This window comes from Loxodonta africana, chromosome 10 (assembly GCF_030014295.1).
Source record: "Loxodonta africana isolate mLoxAfr1 chromosome 10, mLoxAfr1.hap2, whole genome shotgun sequence".
Lineage (NCBI taxonomy): Eukaryota > Metazoa > Chordata > Mammalia > Proboscidea > Elephantidae > Loxodonta > Loxodonta africana.
Window position 1 is genome coordinate 17,501,743 of NC_087351.1, and position 20,383 is coordinate 17,522,125.

The window sequence follows — 20,383 nt, forward strand, 5'->3', positions numbered from 1 at the left end:
CGAACTGCCAATCTTTCAGTTAGTAGCCGTGCACTTAATTGTTTGTACTACCCAGGGAACCACATGAACAACAGCAAGCTACAAAAGGCATCAATCAGACCAAATAAATGTGTATGTACACACACACACACATACACATACACACACACACGAGCCCTGGTGCTGCAGTGGTTAAGAGTTTCGCTGCTAACCACAGGGTCAACAGTTTGAACCCACCAGCTGCTCCTTGGAAAACCTATGAGGCAGTTTTAGTCTTAGTCCGTCCTATAAGGTTTTTACTCAACAGCAAAGGGTTTGGTTTGACAAGCAGAGAACGAGAGTGCCCTGGTGGTGTAATGGTTAAAAGCTCGGCTGCTAACCAAAAGTTTGGCAGTTCAAATCCACCAGCTGCTCCTTGGAAACACCATGGGGCAGTTCTACTCTGTCATATAGGATTGTTACGAGTCAAAATCGAATCAATGGCAATGGGTTTTTTTTGTTTGTTTGTTACTTAATTACTACCTAGCATACTACTTATTTTACTTATTGCCTGCCTCTCCCCACTGGAGTGTCTACTGCCCTAAGAACAGAGATGTCTGTCCATTTCTGCTCAATAAATATTTGTCTTATGAATGAATGAAAGACACACCTTGAAAAAGAGTATTTACTGTAGTTCCTTTAGCTTTAAGTAAGGTAAAAATTCAGTAACATATTGCCTACTCAAATATGAATGAAATATGATTTGAGTGATTGAAAAGGAAAATTTAGATTGGATTAAAAAGGAAAATAATAAAAAAGATAATGAATCCTGAAGGGGTTTAGTGAAATTAGGAAAAAATGGGAGGCACAAAGAAATTGAAAAGCAGCAGGAAGAAGAATAAAAAAGGAATGACAGGAAATTGTAAAATTCCTCAAATGGAACAATTCTGGGTAACAACCAGGTCTAGGAAAGTAGCCTGCTGAAACGAAGACCAGAAGGTCAAGACCGCAAAGAAAAGTAGCCAAGAATAATGATGAATCTCAGATGTAGAAAAGCTTGTTATGTGTAGCTGCGAAAGTCAACGGATAAAACTCAGAGCTAAAAAATAGTAATCTGAACAGTACAAAGTCTAAATAAAGAGATTTATGCATGTGGGTTATGGAGTAATAATCTGTAAGGTGAATAGGGAATAATAAAAATGCTTATACCACCTCTACTCCCACTCCCATCCTTTTCCACACTCCGTAATATTATGCTGAATAGGAAAACCAGTATCTTCCAAGAGACAGGCTGAATTCTATGGGGAAAGCTAGATAAGGCTATTGTTTTCTAGTGGAGGAAAAGTTCTATAGAAGGATTAAGGTTTCACAATAAAGTAATTCAGAGGCTCGTGGAAAAGCTTAGAAGGAAATTTTTGTTTTGTACTCCTATAAACCTCATCCCAAGGTTTTCTCATGGTAGAAATTGGGTGAGTCTCACTTTAAATAATGCTACTGCTGTATCATTTTTTTTTTTATATCATAGCTACTTTATTTTCTTCCTAGAAAACAAATGTACTAGGTTTTGTTTTACGCACCAATAAGCAGAAAGCAAGCCCATTTTAAAAATGTTCTTTTTAAATGACACAAGTATTAGCTTATATGTACTTTAATTTTTATAAACAATTTTTTATCTACAACCTGATTACTTTAAAAAAATAAAAATATATTTTTTTATTTTTTACTGATCCTAAAAACAATTTCTTAATCTCTCCTGCAACTTAAGCTTTAAATGTTTGTTTTTCCTTTCTCCGTTTCAATATTACCTTTTCACTCTAAGTTTATAATGGTAGCTGCCCTATAATTTAGCTTTGACATAGCACAGTGCTTTTCTCTTGTTTCCACAGAGCATCTAGAGGTTTTAGGAGTTCCACTGTATCTTTCTATTTAGCCTATTGTATTTTTTTGGTCATTTCTTAGCACATAATATGCTTTAAAAAAAGCAGAATACATTTAATTAGCAAATTTACAGTATTTTATTGTTTACTATATATACCAAAGGAGTCCCTAATGGTTAAACAGTTTGACCACTAACTTAAAAGCTGGAGGTTCAAATCCACTCACAGGCATCTCAAAAGAAAGGCCTGGCAATACGCTTCTGAAAAGTCAGAGCCTTGAAAATCCTATGGAACACAGTTCTCCTCTGCAATACATGGGGTCACATGAGTCAAAATCGACTCCCTCGCAACTGGCTTGGTTTTTAAAATACATGTATACCTAATTAATAATAGGTATTTTAGATGCTCATGGTAATTAAAAACTGGGTTTTAGTCTCATATATTCATCAAATTTTTTAATGTTATTATTCACAGTTAATTCAAGTGCTCAGAGAATCTAAAGGCATATAATTCACTGTTTTAAATTTATATAACACACATAAATCAGCTAAAAATGGTTAAATAACATAACGTGTATATATGGTGGAGCCCTGGTGGTGCTGCGGTTAAGAGCTACAGCTGCTAACCAAAAGGCTGGCAGTTTGAATCCACCAGCCGCTTCTTGGAAACCCTATGGGACCGTTCTGCTTTGTCCTATAGGGTCACTATGAGTCGGAATCGACTCGACTGCAACGGGTTTGGTTTTATATGCATATGGTAAACATTTTGATAAAATGTTTGCTGTAAGACAGGAGTGTCTTACTTACAGAGAATGATATCTAAGCATTAAATATCTTGAATCAAAAAATGTAAAAGAAAAGGTTTCTACCATGGGAAAATGTGGAGATGTATAGTAAAGATTTACCTACACAATCAACAATTAAATTTTAGCTACCATTTTAAAAAACATGTAGGCCAAGAAAATATTAACTTGTATTAAAGAAATAAAGGACTAAATCATGGCTATGAAGATTTGGAAGGAAACTGAGGAAACAACCCAGATATACCGAGAAAAAAGATTCTTGACCACTCTGACGGAGATCACAGTAGAGGGTACCGGACACAGTGGGAGGAAAACGTAGTACACAATTCAAATTCACACACACACAAAAGAGAGACCAGACTTACTGGTCTGACAGAGACTGGAGGAACCCTTGATACTCTGGCCCCTGGATACCCTGCTAACTCAGAACTAAAGCCCACTTTTCAGACAAAGATTAAGCAGGCCTATAAAATAAACAATAACACACGTGAGGTATGTGCTTCTTAGTTCAATCAAGTATATGAGACCAAATGGGCAACACCTGCCCAAAAGCAAAGACGGAAAGGTAGGAATGGACAGGAAAATCGGACAAATGGACATGGAGAACTGAGGACAGAAAGGCAAAGGGTTGAAGTGCGGACACATTGCAAGGACTGCAACCAATGTAACAAAGCAATTTGTGTGTAAAATTTTCAATGAGAAACTAATCTGAGCTGTAAACTTTCACCTAAAGCACACACACACACACACAAAAACTCTATAACCACAATGATAAAAAAATCCTAAATGTTTATGCCTCAATTAAGAGAGATTAAAAAAAAGCGAAAACTGAAAGAATTGCAAGGAGAGACAAATTCACAATTATTGTCAGATATTTCAATATCTTTCTCAATAATTAACAGGAAAAGTACAGAATAAGCAGTAAGGGTATAGTAGACTTGAACAATATCAAAAAACTTGATTTAATTTGCATTTATGTAACACATCTCAAGTGCACATAGAATATACACCAACAAAGAGTATATTCTGGGCCATAAAACGAGTCTCAATAACTTTAAAAGGATTCAAGTCATACAAATTATGTCCTCTGACAAAAACGGAATTAAAATAGGAATCAGTAACAGCTGACTATATAATGTATTGTCAAAAGTAGTAAAAATGTTAAAGTGTGTGGGAACAGTAAAATAATTGAAATTATATAACGTTAAAACATTCCTTTACGGATCACAATTTTTTGTTACATTCTAAGGAGCAAAAATAACATATGTTAATGCAAAATAACATTTTTATATTAAGACAAATTTTTAAAATTTTATACTGATTGAACTTTAAAATTAATTGAAGCAGGATAATTATTCTTGGTATATACTCCCATGCTTTAGTTATACTAGTTAAGAAATTGATTAAATTTTAAAGGATGTATTTTTCCAATTATCTTTATTATTCATTTTTATAAAATTGTATGTAATTTTATTTGATGTTGAACTTTATGGTTAATAAATCTGAAATTATACCTGCCTTCAAATAAAAAAGAAAGGAGAAAAGACTCTGAGAATCTGTCCTTGACAAAGACCACTGTGCCTTCAAGCCCAAGTATCCGGAAGAAAGGTAATACTTTCATTTTCTTAGGCTACAACCTTTACACTAAAGTCTGGTGTTTTTTCTAATTCTTTCTCAAACGTCAATGAAGCACAAAAGATAACAGTTTGGAGTAGTGCTTTCAAACCATTTTCTCCTCGGGCCTATTTAGAACAGTTTTTATGTGGCAGACAGGAAAGAAGCGAAGCTGCTTGTGGACAGGTGCGGCCACAGCCACGTTAACCTATTCATGGCACACAACTTGGGAAGCTCTAATTTAGAGTACCAAAACGGTGCCCTAGGGAATAAACTCTACTTTTGTAAGCACCATCAAGTCAACCAAGTAACAGGTAAGCAGCATATGAAATAATCACTTCTGACCAGTTGGAATCAAGGAATATCGATCCAATTACACAGGATATGCTGCCTTACTGAAAAAGTCCAGGGCAGCCTGCTCTTTATTTGCCCCCCTTTCTAATAAAGGAAGAGTAAAGTATAAACCCTTTTTGGAAGTGTAATAAGATTTATTTTTAGTACAAACAATTGTAAATCAATCATTAGAAAAGTCTTTTGCCAAAATTCTTCTCTCACCCTTGAGAAAATCCATCTTTCTGACTTAGAAACATCCTTTAAAATACTATTATTTCTTCAGTGCTACACAAGTGGCCACTGGCACCTTGAAACTATCTATCTATTCTTTCTTAAAGGCCACAAGTTTTTTTTATGGGGTGTAAGGGGGCAGGTATCTCACATCATTTCTAGAATTCATCTCAAGTATTCTAAGATGTGACTCATAAACAAAATGGGTACAAGACACATGCTTTTAACAAATATCTCTTACATAATTAACTATTATCCAGGAACTATTAATATGTCCTGTCTGCCCACCAAGAAGGCTTTTGAAAAAAAAGCCATCGCTGAGTTAGAAGGAGCCATGTAGACTCAATACTCACAGAGTACCTTAAAAAAAGAACTGAACTTGGGAGAAATACAGCCAGAATGCTCCTTAGAAGTGAGGATGGTGAGACTTTGTCTCACGTACTTAAGACATGTTATGAGGACGACCAATCCCTGGAGAAGGACATTATGCTTGGTAAAGTCAAGGGTCAGCGAAAAAGAGGAAGACTCTCAATGAGATGGACTGAAACAGTGGCTGCAACGATGGTCTCAAACATAGCAACGATTGTGAGGATGGTGCAGGACTGAACATTGTTTCGTTCTTTTGTACACAGAATCACTATGGGTTGGAACGCACTCAATAGCACCTAACAACAACAACAACAAAAAAAGAAAAATAATATCCAATAATTTACCAGTGGATATGTATGGTAAATAGGTGTTGGGAAGTCATACGGGAATATATCCTCATGCACATATAGGTATGTTTGTGGATTATTTCTACATATTTATTTGTACATGCTGCATGTATACTCATATATATAACAGGGCACACAGGGGGCAGAGTTATGGAAACTTCTTAGACGTAACCAAACACCTTGTGAGACTGAGTTACTGGGCTTGAAGGCTCAGGATCATAGTCTCAGAGGACATCTAGGTCAACTGGCATAACATAGTTCATTAAGATATATTCTACATCCTACATTGGTGAATAGCATCTGGGGTCTTTTAAAAGCTTGCACGCAGCCATATAAGATACAACCATTGGTCTCTTCCTGTCTGGAGCAGAGGAGAGTGAAGTAAACCAAAGACTCAAGAAGCAATTAGTCCAAAGGACTAACGGCCCATATGAACCACAGCCTCCTCTAGCCTGAGAAGAGAATAACTAGATGGTGCCCAACAACTACGACCCAACTCTCTGACCAGGAATACAACAGAAGGTCCCAATTAGAGTAGGAGAAAAATACAGAAATTAAAAAAAAAAAAAAGAAGATCAGACTTACTGGTCTGATGAGACTGGGGGAACCCCCGAGACTATAGCCCTAAGGTACCCTTCTAGCTTGAAACTGAAGCCAACCTCAGCGATAACCTTCTAGCTAAATAATAGACAGGCCTATAAAATAAACAGTAATGCCCACAAGGAACGTGTTCCTCAGAACAATCAACAATACAAGACCAAAAGGGAAACATTAGTCCAAAAGCAAAGATCAGAAGGCAGGAAGGGGAATGGAAGCTGGACGGATGGAAATGGAGACCCCAGAGTGGAAATGAGGAGAATATTGACACATCGCAGGAATTGCAACCAATGACATGGAACAATTTGTATATGAGTTAATGAATGGGAAGCTAATTTGCTGTGTAAACTTTCACCTAAAGCACAATAAAATGCTCAAAAAAGCCCCATAAAACACAGTAGCCTTGTTCAGAAATATATTTCCTAGCATAGTGGGGGCATAATTCAGTAGTAAACAGTATCAAGTAATCACAACTCATATCTATAAGTGTCATTGAACATGTTCATGTATGATAGAAATGTCTGGAGCTTAAAACACATTTGCAATGGAAGTAACACTATAAATGTTGCACGGGCTCATAGATCAGCCCACAAATATATACTTATAGGAAATTCTACTTATTTTCTAGGGTCTTTGAAATTTTGGGAACTTTATTCTAATTTTACTACTAAGTATATGTTCTTTTGCTTGAAGCAGATAAGACATTAACATTACTCAGCTTTTCGATATGTTTAGTGTTATTTTTGGCTCGCAAAGAAAATAAGGAAAAAAGAATTTTCCACACTAATTTAAAAGAGAGTACATATCTAACATTATTGAAGGTTAGACTGAACCCAGACAGACACATGCATGTATTGTCGTCGTTAGGTGCTGTTGAGACTGCTACTGTTGTCAGATGCCATCAAATTGGTTTTGACTCATAACAGCCCTATATGTACAGCATAACGAAACACTGCCCGATCCTGTACCATCCTCACAATTGTTGCTTAATGCTTAAACCCATCTTTGTAGCCACTATGTCAGTCAATCTTGTTGAGGGTCAGGAGACTCTGATCCCTCCTGCAAACATGTCCAAAGTATGTAAAACTAAGTCTCGCCATCCTTGCTTCTAATGAGCATTCTGGCTGTACTTCTTCCAGGACGTATTTGTTTGTTCTTCTGGCAGTCGACGGTATATTCAATATTTTTCATCAACACCTTAATTCAAAGGCATCAATTCTTCTTCGGTCCTCCTTATTCATTGTCCAGCTTTCACATGCATACGAGGCGATTGAAAACACCCCTGCTTGAGTCAGGTGCACCCTTCGGCCTTAAGGTGACATCTTTGCTTTTTAACAATTTAAAGAAATATACAAATATATACATATATACACAAATAAAAACATTCATCTGGGTAGTTTTATCTTTTGGATTGATTCATGTCCCCCCAAAATGTGTGTCAACTTGACTATGCCATGATTCCCAGTATTGCGTGATTGTCCACCATGTCATGAGCTGATGTGATTATCCTATGTGCTGTAAATCCTAACTTCTATGATGTTAATAAGGCAGGATTACAGGCAGTTATATTAAAGAGGCAGGACTCACCCCACAGGATTAGGTTGTATTTTGACGCAATCTCTCTTGAGACATAAAAGAGATAAGGAAGCAAAGAAATGAGAGCTAGGAGTATGAGCTGAGCTGAGAAGATCCTAGGCTAGGGAAAGACTGATGACAAGGACCTTCCCCAGAGCCAAGAGAGAGAAAGAAAGCCTCTCCCTGGAGCTCGCACCCTGAATTCAGACGTCTAGCCTCCTAAACCACGAGAGAATAAACTTCTGTTTCTTGAAGACATCTGCTGCTGGTATTTTTGTTATAGCAGCACTAGATAACTAAGACAATTTAGAACAAAAACAACAAAATTTTTTTAAAATAGGAAGGGAGGGATGGAAGTACTTGAATGACATGGGTTTGATTCTGTACAATCCCTATCACCTTCTCCTATCAAAGTACTTAAGAAAGGGAGGGGTAAAAGAAAATACAGAGAGAATCGTTGAACGTTTGTTGGCAGAAAACTCCCCTGATATAGTGAAACAGGAAAGAGAAGGCATCAATCCAAGATGTTCATCAAACTCCACAAAAGATAGATTTTAAAACACAGTCACCAAAACATATTATAATCGAACTTGCCAAAACCAAAGATAAAAAGGGAGTTTTAAGAGCAGTTAGGGATAAACAAAAAGCCACCTACAAAAGAGAGTCAATAAGAATAAACTCGGACTACTCGGCAGAAACCATGCAGGCAAGAAGGCAATGGGATGACTTATGTAAGGCATTGAAGGAAAAAAATTGCTACTTAAGAGTCATACACCAGCAAAACTCTCTCTCAAATATGAAGGTGAAATTTGGACATTTCCAGATAAACAGAAGTTTAGAGAATTCATAAAAATCAAAACTACAAGAAATACTAAAAGGAGCTCTTTGGTTACAAAATCAATAATACCAGGTATCAACCCAAGACTAGGACACTGGACAGAGCAATCAAAGGTCAACCCAGATGGGGAAATCACAAAAATAAGATTTAAAAAACGCTCGAAACGGAAATAGCTACGTTATGTAAAAGACGACAACATTAGAACACGAAAGAGAGACTAAGAAATGTAGTCACAGATCTTTCAAATGGAGAGGGAGACAAGGCAATACAAAGAAATAAAAGTTAGAAGTAAACTAAGAAAAATAGGCGTTAACATTAAGGTAACCACAAAGGAGACTATCTATCCTACTCATCAAAATAAAACACAAGAAAAAAAACAGACTCAGCAGAAACAAAATCAACAAAAATGAATAAGATGAAAAGAATATATAAACTACTCAGCACAAAAAATTAATTGGGAAAAACAAACTGTCAACAACACAGACAAAAAGACATCAAAATGATAGCACTAAACTCGGACCTACCCATAAACGCTTAATGTATACGGACTAAATACACCAGTAAAGAGACAGAGAGTGGCAGAATGGATTAAAAAAACATGATCCATCTATACCCTGCCTACAAGAGACACACCTTAGACATAGAGATACAAACAAAATAAAACTCAAAGGATGGAAAAAATACATCAAGCGAACAACAATCAAAAAAGGGCAGGAGTGGCAATACTATTTTCTGAAAACAAAACAAAACAAAACAGGCTTTAAAGTTAAATCCACCACAAAGGATAAGGAAGGCCACTACATAATGACTTAAGGGACAATATACCAGGAGAATATAATCATATTAAATATTCATGCACCCAGTGACAGGGCTGCAAGATACATAAACTCTAGTAGCATTGAAAAATGAGATACACAGCTCCACAATTATAGTAGAAGACTTCACTGCTATACCTCACAAACACCACTTTCGGTGAAGGACAAGACATCCAGAAAAAAGCTCAATAAAGACATGAAGATCTAAATGCCACAATCAACCAACTTGACCTTATAGACATATATAGAACATTCCACCCAAGAGCAGCCTAGTATACTTTCTTTTCTAGTGCACATGGAACATTCTCCAGGACAGACCACATTATTAGGTCATAAAGCAAGTCTCAGCAGAATCCAAAACATCGAAAAATTACAAAGCATCTTCTCTGACCATAAGGCCATAAAAGTAGAAATCAGTAACTGAAAAAGCAGGGAAGAGAAATCGAACACTTGGAAATTGAACAATACCCTGCGCAAGAAAGACTGGGTTACAGAAGACATTCAGGATGGAATAAACGAATTCACAGAATCCAATGAGAATGAAAACACTTCCTATCAGAACCTTTGGGACACAGCAAATGCAGTGCTCAGAGGTCAATTTATATCAACAAATGCACACATACACAAAAAAGAAAGGGCCAAAATCAAAGAATTATCCCTACAACTTGAACAAATAGAAAGAGAGCAACATAAGAAACCCTCAGGTACCAGAAGAAAGCAAATAACAAAAATCAGAGCAGAATAAACCTAAACAGAAAACATAAAAACAACTGAAAGAATTAACAAGACCAAAAGCTGGTTCTCTGAAAAAATTAACAATTGATAAGCCATTGGCCAAACTGACAAAAGAAAAACAGGAGACGAAACAAATTGCCTGAATAAGAAATGACATGGCAGATATTACAAGAGACCCACCTGAAATTAAAGGAATCGGATTACTACGAACAGCTGTACTCTAACAACTATGAAAACCTAGAAGAAAAGGATGAATTCCTAGAAACACATTACCTACCTAAACTAACACAAACAGAGGTAGAACAACTAAACAGACCCATAACAAAAGAAGAGATTGAAAAGGTAATCAAAAAACTTCCAACAAAAAAAAAAAAGCACTGGCCCAGAAGGCTTCACTGCTGAGTTCTACCAAACTTTCAGAGAAGAGTTAACACCACTACTACTGAAGGAATTTCAGAGCACAGAAAAAGACAGAATACCCCTAAACTCATTCTATGAAGCCAGCATATTCCTCATACCAAAACCCGGTAAAGATACCACAAAAAAAAGAAAATTACAAACCTATATCCCTCATGAGCTTTGATGCAAAAATCCTCAACAAAATTCCTCCCTATAGAATTCAACATCCTATCAAAAAAACAATTCACCATGACCAACTGGGATTTTTACCAGGTACGCAGAGATGGTTCAACATCAGAAAAATAATTAATGTAATCCACCACATAAATAAAACAAAAGACAAGAATCACATGATTTTATCAATTGATGCAGAAAAGGCATTTGACAAAGTTCAACACCCATTCATGATAAAAACTCTCAGCAAAATAGGAACAGAAGGAAAATTCCTCAACATAATAAAGGGTATTTATACAAAGCCAACAGCGAACATCACCCTAAATGGAGAGAGCCTGAAAGCATTCCCATTGGGATCGGGAACCAGAAAAGGATGACCTTTATCACCACTCTTATTCAACATTGCATTGGAGGTCCTAGCCAGAGTAATTAGGCTAAAGAAATAAAGGGCATCCAGATTGGCAAGGAAGGAGTAAAAGTATCTCTATTTGCAGATGACATGATCTTATACACAGAAAACCCTAAGGAATCCTCCAGAAAACTACTGAAACTAATAGAAGAGTTCAGCAAAGTATCAGGATACAAGATAAACATACAAAAATCAGTTGGATTCCTCTACACCAACAAAAAGAACACCGAAGAGGAAATCACCGAATCAATACTATTTACAGTAGCCCCCAAGAAGATAAAATACTTAGGAATAAATCTTACCACAGATGTAAAGACCTATACAGAGAAAACTACAAGACACTACTGCAAGAAACCAAAAGAGACCTGCATATGTGGAAAAACATACCTTGCTCACGGATAAGAAGACTGAGCATTGTAAAAACGTCTATTCTACCACCAAAAGCCATCTAGAGATACAATGCAATTCCGATCCAAATTCCAACTACAGTTTTTAATGAGATGGAGAAACAAATGATCAACTTCATATGGAAGGGTTAACAGGCCTCGGATAAGTAAAGCATTACTGAAAAAGAAGAACAAAGTGGGAGGTCTCACTCTACCTGATTTTAGAACCTATTATACTGCCACAGTAGTCAAAACAGCCTGGTACTGGTACAACAGATACATAGACCAATGGAACAGAATTGAGGATCCGGACATAAGTTCATCCACATGTGAGCAGCTGAAATTTGACAAAGGCCCAAAGTCTGTTAAATGGTGAAAAGATAGTTTGTTTAACAAACGGTGCTGGCATAACTGGATATCCAACTGCAAAAAAAAATGGAACAAGACCCATAGCTCACACCATGCACAAAAAGTAACTCAAAATTGACCAAAGACCTAAATATAAAACGTAAAATGATAAATATCATGGAAGAAAAAATAGGGACAATGCTAGGAGCCCTGATACATGGCATAAACAGTATACAAAACATTACTAACAATGCAGAAGTGAAACTAGATTTCTGGGAGCTCCTAAAAGTCAAACACCTATGCTCATCCAAAGACTTTACCAAAAGAGTAAAAACATTACCTACAGACTGGAAGAAGTTTTTAGCTATGACATTTCCGATCAGTGCTGGATCTCTAAAATCTACATGATGCTGCAAAAACTCAACTACAAAAAGACAAATAACCCAATTAAAAAATGGGCAAAGGATTCACACAGGCACTTCACTTAAGAAGACATTCAGGCAGGGGACAGATACATGAGGAAACACTCACGATCATTAGCCATTAGAGAAATGCAAATCAAAATTATAATGGGATTCCAAGGAGGCTGGCATTAATCCAAGAAAAACAAAATAATAAATGCTGAGGAGGTTGTGGAGAGACTGGAATACTTATACACTGCTGGTGGAAATATAATATGGTACAATCACTTTGGAAATTGATTTGGTGCGTCCTCAAAAAGCTAGAAATAGAACTACCATATGATCCTGCAATCCCACTCCTTGGAATTATCCTAGAGAAATAAGAGCCTTTACATGAACAGATATATGCACACCTGTGTTCACTGCAGCACTGTTCACAATAGCAAAAAGATGGAAGCAACCAAGGTGCCCATCAATGGATGAACGGATAAATTATGGTATAGTCACACAATGGAATACAATGCATTGATGGAGAACAATGATGAATCCATGAAACATTTCATAACATGGAATAATTTGGAAGGTATTATGCTGAGTGAAATTAGTCAGTTGCAAAAGGACAAATATTGTATAAGACCACTATTATAAGAACTCAAGAAATAGTTTAAACAGAGAAGAAAATATTCTTTGATGGTTAGGAGAGGGGAGAGGGAGGTAGAGAGAAGGGCATTCACTAATTAGATAGCTGATAAGAACTATTTTAGGTGAAGGGAAAGGCAACACAGAATACAGGTGAGGTCAGCACAACTGGACTAAACCAAAAGCAAAGAAGTCTCCTGAATAAACTGAACGTTTTGAAGGCCAGTGTAGCAGGGGCAGCGTTTTGGGGACCATGGTTCCAGGGGACATCTAAGTCAATTGGCATAATAAAATCTATTAAGAAAACATTCTGTGTCTCACTTTGGAGAGTGGCTTCTGGGGTCTTAAATGCTAGCACGTGGCTATCTAAGATGCATCAATTGGTTTCAACCCACCTGGAGCAACAGAGAATGAAGAACACCAAAGACACAAGGTAATTATGAGCCCAAGAAACAGAAAGGGCCATATAAACCAGAGACTACATCAAGGTAATTATGAGCCCGAGAGACAGAAAGGATCACATAAACCAGAGACTACATCAGCCTGAGACCAGAAGAACTAGATGGTACCTGGCTAGAACCGGTGACTGCTCTAACAGGGAACACAACAGAGAACCCATGAGGGAGCAGGAGAGCAGTGGGATGCAGACCCCAAATTTTCCTAAAAAGACCAGACTTAAGGGTCTGACTGAGACTAGAAGGATCCCGGTGGTCATGGTCTCCAGACCTTCTGTTAGCCCAAGATAGGAACCATTCCCAAAGCCAACTCTTCAGACAGGGATTGGGCTGGACTATCGATAGAAAATGATACTGGTGAAGAGTGAGCTTCTTGGATCAAGTAGAAGCATGAGACTATGTTGGCAACTCCTGTCTGGAGGGGAGATGGGAGGGCAGAGGGGGTCAGAAACTGGCTGAATGGATATGAAAAGAGAGAGTGGAGGGAAGGAGTATGCTGTATCATTAGGGGAAGAGCAATCGGGAGTATGTAGCAAGGTGTGTATAAATTTTTGTATGAGAGACTGACTCGATTTGTAAACTTTCACTTAAAGCACACACAAAAAAAATAGTAGAGTGTTAAAAATTAAGCTGGCTGCCAAGTAGTTCCTCGAGCCTGGAATAACTATATTAGTAAGGACCTGAAGAGAAAGAACCCAAAAGCAGGGGTTAGCAAAATTTTTCTGTAAAAGGCCAGATATTTACAGTCTTTGTTATAATTACTCAACTCTGTTGCAGTGTAAAAGTATCCAGAGACAAAATGTAGATGAGTAAGTTTGGCTATGCTTCAATAAAACTTGATTTATGGGCAGTGACATTTTATTTTCATATAATTTTCACATGAGACTAAACATTATTATCCTCTTGATTTTTCTTAATCATCTAAAAGAAGGTAAAAATCATACTTAGCCAGTGGGCCATACAAAAACAGGAGGCGGGCTGGATTTGCCCTTGAAATTATAGCTTGCAGACCTCCAGTCTAGGGGGTAAAAAAAAAAAGGTAGGTGGGGAAAAATGGGAGCAGGGTGTGACTGGTTTAATACCTAGGGGGACTATTCATGAATACACCTGTATTAAACCCAAATGCAAAAGTGGCGCCTTGTCCCACGTACATTAATGTCAGTCTCAATTACAAGGAAATTCATATGTCACTATCTTTAACATGAAAACAGCTCCAAAAACATAATGATTGGTTCATGGCCAAAAAGAGTTCTCATAAAAAAACAGTACACAAATCACAATTTTAAATAGACAAGTTATTCTGTAGACAATATCTTAAAATTGTAAGAATAGATAATTATTCATTACCATTTTGTCCCTGAGTCGCTCTCCATGGATAAAAAAGTCAGCACAGCCATTCTCTTCCTGATGAGGGACTCTGAAGACAGTGACGCAGCTTAGTCCACTCCCTCCAAGTGGTAACCATCCACCACTTGAGTCATCCCGGGTCATCACCACAGCTCGTACTCGTGCATAACTATTACTAAAATAGATGCAAAGATTAGGATTAGCTTTTCCATAAACAAAAAACAGCCAAGCTGTCAGTCTTGTCTGAGAACCAAAAACCACATTAGTTAATATGTGGTGACTGAAGTGTTTACTACTTCCATGATAGTCCACAGAAAGTAACCTACTTGACAGAGGTCAAAAACCAAACTAACTTTAAAGGTTACGCTTTATTTTGAAGACTAAACTCAGAATAAAAGACTACAGAAATCTTATTTCAATTCATCATTTGAATAGTTCAAGCATATTTGGTTTCCATGAAACAAGGTATGAAGGACCCCATAGACAATGCTGTCAAACTGCATATGCTGCCATCGAAGTTGTCTATATATGGTTCATTTGCTGCAATGTTATAGCAAGGAGAAATTACTGCTATATTTTAGCACATTTAACAGTGACATCTCTAAGTTCCTAACAGTTACGGAATTTATTATAATTAAGACAGTGAAACTAACATACTTAACTCAGCTGCCACATTTTCAATTTTTTCTACCAACTGGGACTCTAAACCGCTTACACAAATCATACAAAGACAAACGTTCTGTTTAAATAACTTATTGAGCAAATTAGTCTACAGAAACCATTCGTGCCTTCTTTTGGGTAGATTGTAGTTTTAAGAGGGATTACATTCTAGTTCCGTTTCAGAATCATTATTTCCCAAAATTAACTGCAACTATTCTTAACCCAAAATAAACATTTTCTAGTTCTAAAACTTTTAATATAATAATTGTTAATAAAATCCTTCTAAAAAAGTAGTTTATTTTGCTGACTTTTAAGAAAGTTACCTTGAATATAATTTAAACTTTTTTCAGTTACTACGAATATCCACTGAGGTCCTATATAACAATTCTGTGCTTTTTAGTATGTCTCTGCACGTACTAAGCGTTGTCAGTTGTCACTGTACTTGTCTGGAAGTTCTTCCTTTCTTACTTTACATATTTATTTTCTTAAATAACGTGCATTAATCTCAAATACACAACTCAACAAACTGTGACAAATGTATACACCTATGTAATCAACACGCTACACAAGTTACAGTATTTTCACCACCCGAGAAAATTCACATGTGCCTCCTTCCTGTCAAATAGGCAACCACTGTTCTCGTATCTAACATATAACTTTGCCTGTTTTTGAACACCATATAAATGGAATCAAAGAGAATCACTACATGTACTCTTTTTGTCTGATTTCTTTTAATCATTATGTTCCTGTAACAGTAGTTGATTTTTTTTTAATTGCTAAGTAGGTCCTCCACTGAAAGAATATACAACAATTTATTTATCCTTTCTCCTACTGATGGACATTTGGACTGTTTCCAGTAGTTAGCTATTATGAATAGAACCGTTATAAACATTCTTGTAGAAGTCTCTTTTTAGACTTATGCCTTCATTTCTCTAAGACAGTTATCTAGGAATGGAATTGAGGGAACTATTTTCCAAAGTAGTTATACCATTTTATATTCCCACAAATAATGTATAACTTTAGTTGCTCCACATACTTGCAATATTTGGTGCTTTCAGACTTTTAATTTTGTGGATTATATTGATTATATACTGGTATCTCACTGTAAGCAAAGATGTCACTTTGAAGACCAAGATTTGCCTGACCTAAACCCTGGTGTTAACTACCGCCTCATACACATTAGAAAGCTGGACAGTGAAAAGAGAAGCCAAAGAAAAACTGATAAACATTTGAGTTACGGAATTGGTGAAGAACACTGACTACACCATGGACTCACAGAGGAACAAATAATCTGTTTTGCAGGAGGTAGAGTAAGAATGCTATTCAGAAGCAAAGATGTGAAGATTTCATCTTGCTTACTTTAGACATGTTTTCCGGGAGGACCAATGCCTGGAGAAAAAAAGACCCTCAATAAGATGGATCAAAACAGTGGTTGCAACAATGGACTCAAAGATACCTACTACTGTGAGGATGGTGCAGGACCAGGCAACATTTCGTTTGGTTATACATAAGGTCACTGTGAGTCGTAGCTGACTTGATGGCTCCGAACAACACTGTAATTTTAATTTCCATTTCCCTGATGACTCATGATGTTAAGCACATTCTTATGTGTGTAGTGGCCATTTGCGTAACTCCTGTTTAAATCTTTTGACCATTTTTAATTGGGTTGTCTTTTTATTATTGTTTTTAAGAAGTTTTTAAATATATTTTGGACACAAGTCTTTTGTCAAAGAACAGTTATTTTTAAAGTTTCACTGTGTTGTGGTTAAGACTGAGGATTCTAGAGTAAACCTTTCATGAGCTGAATTCTGGTTCAGCAGAATTCAACTCATGATGTGACCTTGAGAAAGTTACTAAGCTTCCCCATGCCTCAGTCTAACCTGTGAAACAAAACAACAGCACCCGCCTGTAGGAAGAAACCCTGGTGGCGTAGTGGTTAAGTGCTACGGCTGCTAACCAAAAGGTCAGCAGTTCAATTCCACCAGATGCTCCTTGAAAACTCTGTGGGGCAGTTCTACCCTGTCCTACAGGGTTGCTATGAGTCGGAATCGACTCGACGGCAACAGGTTTGGTTTTTGGTTTTGACCCACCTTTAACAAATGTAAACCGTGACAGGCACAAAATAAACACCATATAAGTAGTAATTTTAATTATCACAGCAAAGAATTTAAAATTTAAGAAATTGCCATTCTGGTAATCCAAAGCCAGGTTGTTGTTTTTGAGTGCCGCCAAATTGACTCCAACTCCTAGCAACTGTATATGACAGAGTAGAACTGCCCCCATAGTTTCCTAGGCTGAAATCTCTACAGGAACAGATTGCCAGGTCTATTCTCCCACGGAGCGGCTGAGTTTACATGGTTGACAACAATTCTCTATTACTGGGTCAAAATAATTCTTTATATAGGCATATCTCCTTTTATTGTGCTTCGTAGATATTGCCTTTCTTACAAATTGAAGGTTTCCGGCAAGCCTGGGTCGAACAAGTCTATTGGCACCATTTTTCCAACAGCATGTGCTCACTTCGTGTCTGTTATCACATTTTGGTAATTCTCACAATATGTCAACCTTTTTCATTATTACTTTATCTGCTACGGTGATCCGCGATCAATGGTCTTTGATGTTACTGTAATTGTTTTGGAATGCCACAAACCATACAAGACAGCGAACTTAATAAATGCTATGTGTGTTCTGACTGTGCCACTCACCCGCCATTCCCCAGTGTCTCTCCCTTTCCTTGGGCCTCCCTATTCCCTGAGACAAGACAATATTGAAATTAGGCCAATTAATAACCCTACAATGGCCTCTAAGTGTTCAAGTGAAAGGAAAGGCCACAGGTCTCACAGGTCTCTCACTTTAAATCAAAAGCTACAAATGATGCTTAAGTGAAGATAAAATGTCAAAAGCCTTTTTAGGCCAAAAGCTAGGGTTACCGTGCCAAACAGTCAGCCAAGTTGTGACTGCAAAGGAAAAGTTCCTAAAGGAAATTAAAAGTGCTACAGCAGTGAACACAGAAACAATAAGAGAGCAAAACAGCCTTATTGCTGCTATGGAGAAAGTTGTAGTGGTCTGGATAGAACCAGACACAACATTCCATTAAGACAAAGCCTACTCCAGAGCAAGGTCCTAACTCTCTTCGATTCTGTGAAGGTAGAGAGAGGCGAGGAAGTTGCAGGAGAAAAGTTTGAAGCTAGCAGAGGTTGGTTAAAGAGGTTTAAGGAAAAAAGCCGTCTCTATGCAAGGTGAAACAGTGCTGATGTAGAAGCTACAGTAAGTTATCCAGAAGAGCTAGCTAAGATAACTGATAAAGGTGGCTGTAGTAAACAACTGATTTTCAGTGTAGACAAAACAGCCTTGTATTGGAAGAAGATGCCATCTTAGACTTTCACAGCCAGAGGGGAGAAGTCAACACCTGGCTTCAAAGCTTCAAAGGACAGGCTGATTCTCTTGTTAGGGACTTATGCAGCTGGTGACTTTAAGCTGCATTCTGAAAACCCTACGGCCCTTAAGAATTATGCTAAATCTATCCTGCCTGTGCTCTATAAATGGAACAACAAAGCCTGGATGACAGCACATCTGTTTACAACATGGTTTGATGAATATTTTAAAGTTCACTGTTGAGACTTCTGCTCTGAAAAAAAGGTTCCTTTCAAATTATTACTGCTCACTGACAATGCCCCCAGTCACCCAACAGCTCTGATGGAGATGTACAAGGAGATTAGTATTGTTTTCATGCCTGCTAAGACAATGTCCATCTGCAGCCCATGGAACAAGGAGTAATTTCAACTTTTAAACCTTATTATTTAAGAAATACATTTTGTAAGGCTATCACTGTCATAGCAATTCCTCTGGTGAATCTGGGCAAAGTAAAATGAAAACCTTGTGGAAAGGATTAAGCATTCTAGATGCCCTTAAGAACATTTGTGATTCATGGGATGAGGTCAAAACATTGACATTAACAGGAGTTTGGAAGAAGCTGATTCCAACCCTCATGGATGACTTTGAGAGGTTAAAGACTTCAGTGGAGGAAGTAACTGATGATGTGACTGAATTGCTGCAGTCTCATGATAAAACTTTAACGGATGAGAGCTGCTTCTTATGGATGAGCAAAGAAAGTGGTTTTCTGAGATAAAACCTACGCTTGGTGAAGATACTGTGAACATTGTTGAAATGACAACAAAGGATTTAGAACATTACAGAAACTTAGCTGATAAAGCAGCAGCAAGGTTTGAGACGACTGGCTTCAATTCTGAAAGAAGTTCTGCTGCGTGTAAAATGCTGTCGAACAGTGTTGCATGCTACAGAGAGATCTTTCATGTAAGGAAGAGTTAATCAATGCGGCAAACTTTATTGTTTTAAGAAATTACCACAGCCACCCCAGCTTCAGCAACCACCACCCTGATCAGTCAGCAGCCATCAACATCAAGGCAAAACCCTCCACCAGCAAAAAGATTATGACTCGCTGAAGGCTCAGATGGCAGCATTTTTTCAAAGCATAATTTTTAAATTAAGGTATGTACATTTTTCAAAGACAATGCTATTGCACACTTAACGTCCTACAGTATAGTGTAAACATAACTTTTATATGCACTGAGAAACAAAAAAAATCATGTGTCTCGATTTATTGCAATAGTTGCGTTATCATGGTGGTCTGAAACTGAACTCACGATATCTCTGACATATGCCTGTACAGAAGTTCTAAAAGTTTTTAGCTTTTACAGGTGACCATTCTATATAAAGAAGCCCTGGTGGCACAGTGGTTAAGTGCTTGGCTGCTAACTGAAAAGTCAGTAGTTTGAACCCAAAAAAATCCCACAGGAGAAAGATGTGGCAGTCTGCTTCCATAAAGAATACAGCCTTGGAAACCCTGTGGGGCAGTTCTACTCTATCCTACAGGGTCACCATGAGTTGGAATCGAACTGATGGCAATGGGTTTTGTTTTTTTGTTTATCCCATATAAAAAAACAAACAAATTGCCATCGAGTCGATTTCGACTCATAATGACCCTATAGGACAGAGTGGAACTGCTGCCCCACAGGGTTTCCAAGGAGCGCCTGGTGGATTCGAACTGCTGACC

The 20,383-nt window shown here is 37.4% G+C and overlaps 1 protein-coding gene across 4 annotated transcripts in view; it reads right to left on the reverse strand.

The window, feature by feature from the left end:
• SPRED1 (sprouty related EVH1 domain containing 1) overlaps positions 1-20,383 on the reverse strand; it is a 128,117-nt gene that overhangs the window by 51,803 nt on the left and 55,931 nt on the right. For all 4 annotated transcript variants that reach the window (XM_064292217.1, XM_010598325.3, XM_064292215.1 and 1 more), the window contains exon 2: positions 14,650-14,824. In XM_064292217.1, the coding sequence (XP_064148287.1) occupies positions 14,650-14,824 (175 nt within the window). The remainder of the gene's footprint in view (positions 1-14,649; positions 14,825-20,383) is intronic.